This window comes from Sinocyclocheilus anshuiensis, unplaced genomic scaffold, assembly GCF_001515605.1.
Source record: "Sinocyclocheilus anshuiensis isolate Anshui unplaced genomic scaffold, SAMN03320099.WGS_v1.1 scaffold1034, whole genome shotgun sequence".
Taxonomy (NCBI): domain Eukaryota; kingdom Metazoa; phylum Chordata; class Actinopteri; order Cypriniformes; family Cyprinidae; genus Sinocyclocheilus; species Sinocyclocheilus anshuiensis.
In genome coordinates, this window is record NW_015538015.1 from 572,627 (window position 1) to 577,767 (window position 5,141).

A 5,141-nucleotide genomic window follows, 5' to 3' on the forward strand; every position below is an offset into this window, starting at 1 on the left:
TACCCTTACCAAAATAAACACATTTCATTACACCAAATACACAAAATAATGTTGTTTTCAGCAGCATCATATGACCCCTTTAAAGGGATAATTCACTCAAAAATGAAAATTCTATCATTTACTCACTTTCAAGTTGCTCCAAACCAATATGAATTTTTCTTCTGTTGAACACAAAAGTAGATATTTTGCAGAATGTTTATAACCAAATAGTTGGTGTAGCCATCAACTTCCATATAGTATGGGGAAAAATAATAATAAAAATAAATACTACGTAAGTCAATGGCTACCAGCCACTGTTTGGTTGCCTACATTTATTTTTATATACTTCTTTTTTTTTTTTTTTTAAGCCTTTCTAATTCTTAGTGACGAGTTAGAAAAAAATAATCTAAACGTTTTTCTGCTTTCTCATATTCAATTTCGAATTAAAATGTGGGTCAAGGGAAGTCAGTCGCGGGTCAAATCAGCAGAGTGACTTTATTTGAAGCCTGCAGCGGGTCATGCAGTAGTCTGTGGATGGCTGCTGTATATCCGCACTGCTCTGCTGAGCATTTTCCAGCATGCATTGTGATAGCTTTGTTTCCTCAGTGGCAGTTTGCCCATGTGAAAACACAGAGTGCAACACGCAAAACACGTTTCCTCTTCCCTAAATTCGCAGCCCTTGAAAACAATAGCATTGCAGCACATTTCAAGAGGAGGGAAACTATTTTTAGGTTGCATGAGCCAAATGACGGCAGTCCACAGTGTTGACGTGGACAGTCTGTCAGATCTAGGCAGAGCTTCAAAAACAAGAGCTAATGGTGCAATAGCTGCTCCCTACAGAAAATAGCATTTTTCTTTTTCAACTTTAGTTTTACAGTATAATGTGCAGATAATATATGCTAACTTTCTGTATGCATGGAATACATGGATGAGCTTTTATATTCGCCAAAATGTGCAGTACCAGAGCACACTGGGCAACATATTGTATCCCACAATGCAATGCGCCTTACTTGACCTTATTATTTTTGAAGTGTACTTTTTCTGTTTGGAATTTTCAGTGTGGATTTCCACACTACTAAAATGGCTTAGAATAGTTCGTGAATTAGACTATGCCTTGAGGGAACTTTCTGAGAACTAAAAAAGCAGCAAGAAGAAGAATAAGAAGAATGAAGACTTTTAAGTGTTCATGGCAGAGTGTCACCAGCTGCTTTTGCTCCAACAAAGTTTCAGATATTAATCTAGACAGAAGTGATGAAAACAGTGCATGCACAAAAGTAAAAACAAATTAAAAAATAAAAAACAACTTCAAATATATGCACAAAAAATATGAACTTCTGAAATAAAATAAAAAAGTGCACGATAAATAGTAAAGAGTGCATTGTAATGATTCTTTTAAAAATATTTGCTCTTTGTATCTTTACTCGCAGATATTTTTAGATCTCTGTTGCTACTTTCGCATTGTTTATTTACTGCGTTACCGTTTTTTTGTGCAGCACTGAGGCCACTTTTGATTAAAGGTCCCATATTGTCAAAACTGAAATTTCCTGGCTTTTTTAACGATTACTAAGGTCTAGGGGCTATTTAACTACCATATAAGTTTCAAAACAGTCAGTCCACAGTAAACTGCACACAGCCTGCATAAAGTAGCTGTGATTTTTCACGAACCGTTGTGACTTCCGTAAAAAGTTGACGTCAGAACTACACAGTCATCGCCTTCAGTCACCAGTACCACCCCGAGCACTGCCCACAGTCCCACTCTCCTTTTGCCAAACCCCCAGACAACATCACGTCCATGCTATTGCTGAGCAATGACAACAGGGAAACTATGTGCGAGCTAAACTCAAATTTTAACTAAAAAAGTTAAAATTGTGATATAAAAAGTTGCAATACTTTTATGGCTATACAGTATGTGTATAAATAGTATTTTCTTTACCTGTAATAAAAGTTATTCCCTTTTGCACACACAATAAAAAGCTGCTTAACCTCTGAGCTGCTTCATTTTATTCCCCACAAATTGTTAAAAACAACCTTTTTTCAGCTGTTTAAATTATTTATTTTCAGAGGTGGTTCTGAGTGTTTTTTGGTGCAAGGGCCCACTCTCAATGAAATCCCTCTATCAACATATATGTATATGGAATTTTTTTCAATCTTTTATCATTGCAAGAACTTAAAGCCTGAAGTCTGATAGAAACAATATAAGCATTTCTGTGCTATTTTAAATAAATCACCAATAATTAAACAGGGATATCAAGCATGTACATTGCTCATGTCATGTAATTCAATGATTCTAAGGGCATTCATATATAGATGCTATTAGACAGTGTCCACCATACATGAACATGAAAACACAAATGCATTTTGACATTCGGTATAATCTATTAATTTATTTACTATGAAAAGGGGGCAAGATCAAAAGGGGAATGCCAGAGAAAAGGTCACTAGGATGGGTGGAGAAAGTCCTTCAATCTGGAACGGCTGTTAAAAAAGGACAAATTAGAAAAATGTAACTTTATTACAAAGAAGCATATATAAAAAAATATATAAAATGACAGGCATATTTAAGTAATAATAATAATGACAAATTTCTCAGTTATACTAAAATACTGATTGTTACGCAGCAAATGTTTGTAATGTAGTTCTTCAATCTGAAAGGTCGTTGTTCTTTATTTTGGGCTGTCAGCAGTAACTGTTAAGTTTAAAATGGCAGTTTTCAGGTTATCATGTTCAAACCGATTATCGTCCTGTTTCTAGTTTTCATTGTAATATTTCAAACTCTGGGTGTTGGTACTTTGCTCCTACAGCGGCATTTGCATAAGCCAAACTCTTGATTGACAGGTCCACTGCTGTGCTCTTGCCACTCGCATAGCTTTGCACTGTGATGTGATAGCATACTGATCGATCCGATCTCACACTGTATGGACGGCTCACAATGGAAGACTGGCATACAGCAGGATCCCAGTGTCTTAACCTCTACACACACACACACAGACAGTGAGACAGTGAGACAGAAGGAGAGTGGGAGAAGATCTGAGGAATCTCTTAAAGGCAGAGTTCACCCAAAATATAAAAGTTCATTCATAATTTATTCACCAAAATGTATGACTTTTGTTTCTTTTGTGGAATTCATGCACACATGCATTTAAATATGGTGTGTCTAGCCTCGTAGACAGACTACAATGATGAAACATGCGAGAACCAGTAATGACTTAAATTTCAGAATGTTTCTAACATACAGCTAATGTATGGAATACTTTTATGGCAGTTTTGTGGCTGTTTTATAGTTTGACATCGCTCTTCTGCTTTTGTGTGTCCCATGGAAGAAGAAAAAAAGTCATTCAGCTTTGGCTGAATGACATAAGAATACATGAATGATGACAATATTGTGGGTGAACTGCATCTTTAAATATACACAACACCAGGTAAATACATTGTAAATGAAATACATCAATAGCTCAATCACAAAGTGCCATCTGGTGGATACTTAAGACATAATAAGTCTTTACTTGCTAGACATACCCTTGTGAACAAGAAGTACACTTTAGGATACTTTTAAAAAGAGTATTTATTACGGTAATAATTTACTTTAAAAGTGCAAACTGAATGTAATTTCTCAGACACTTAATTACATGTTATTAAACAAAAACGGATTATAGTTTAAATTGATATAAAATGCAAAAGATTAATTTAAGAGTGCTTTTCTGATCCAGTTAAGTAAGATTTCTGAAAATAGGCTAATTTTCCAACTCCCCTAGAGTTAAACAGTTGAGTTTTACCGTTTTCGAATCCATTCAGCCGATCTCCGGGTCTGGCGGTATAGCAGTGTTGCCAGACGTACGATAATTATCGTATTTGTACCATAATTTTTACCTCTGTACGATGTACGATCAATAATACCATAATGTACGATAATTTCAGAATTTTGTGCCACCAAATGATAGTCGTTGTAATCATAGGGCTGTACGTCTACCTTCATGAATGTGAGGAGACTTGAACGTGTTACGCATGTCATCTCATCTCACGTCTTCTCGACCAATCATCATGGAGAATGACTCTCTCTCACAAGCACAAGTTAACGTTCCTAACGCACTTAGGTCAGTTGTTTCAAAGCTGAGGTCGATAGTTTAGCAATAAAGTATACAAATGAGTGCTGAAAAGGATAAATAGCTGTAACATCTAGATAAATAGCTGTATTCTGAACGTTTAACTCGTGTACGATAATTTTCTTCCAAATACGATAATTTTGAACTTCTGGTACGAGACTTGGACATTTCCAATCTGGCAACACTGGGCGGTAGCACTTTTAGCTGCAGCTTAGCATAGATCATTGAATCTGATTAGACCGTTAGCATCTCGCTCAATTTAAAAAGAGTATTTATTACGGTAATAATTTACTTTAAAAGTGCAAACTGAATGTAATTTCTCAGACACTTAATTACATGTTATTAAACAAAAACGGATTATAGTTTAAATTTATATAAAATGCAAAAGATTAATTAAAGAGTGCTTTTCTGATCCAGTTAAGTAAGATTTCTGAAAATAGGCTCATTTTCCAACTCCCCTAGTGTTAAACAGTTGAGTTTTACCGTTTTCGAATCCATTCAGCCGATCTCCGGGTCTGGCGGTAGCACTTTTAGCTGTGCCAGTGTTGCCAGACGTACGATAATTATCGTATTTGTACCATAATTTTGACCTCTGTACGATGTACGATCAATAATACCATAATGTACGATAATTTCAGAATTTTGTGCCACCAAATGATAGTCGTTGTAATCATAGGGCTGTACGTCTACCTTCATGAATGTGAGGAGACTTGAACGTGTTACGCATGTCATCTCATCTCACGTCTTCTCGACCAATCATCATGGAGAATGACTCTCTCTCACAAGCACAAGTTAACGTTCCTAACGCACTTAGGTCAGTTGTTTCAAAGCTGAGGTCGATAGTTTAGCAATAAAGTATACAAATGAGTGCTGAAAAGGATAAATAGCTGTAACATCTAGATAAATAGCTGTATTCTGAACGTTTAACTCGTGTACGATAATTTTCTTCCAAATACGATAATTTTGAACTTCTGGTACGAGACTTGGACATTTCCAATCTGGCAACACTGGGCGGTAGCACTTTTAGCTGCAGCTTAGCATAGATCATTGAATCTGATTAGA

At 35.9% G+C, this 5,141-nt stretch overlaps 1 protein-coding gene across 1 annotated transcript in view; it reads right to left on the reverse strand.

Moving 5' to 3' along the window:
• Positions 1-2,388: 2,388 nt before the first annotated feature.
• Positions 2,389-5,141, reverse strand: part of LOC107678418 (BTB/POZ domain-containing protein 16) — a 16,648-nt gene continuing 13,895 nt past the window's right edge. Inside the window, 3 exon segments of the mRNA XM_016473669.1 lie at positions 2,389-2,454; positions 2,768-2,841; positions 2,844-2,949. Of these exon segments, the coding sequence (XP_016329155.1) occupies positions 2,389-2,454; positions 2,768-2,841; positions 2,844-2,949 (246 nt within the window).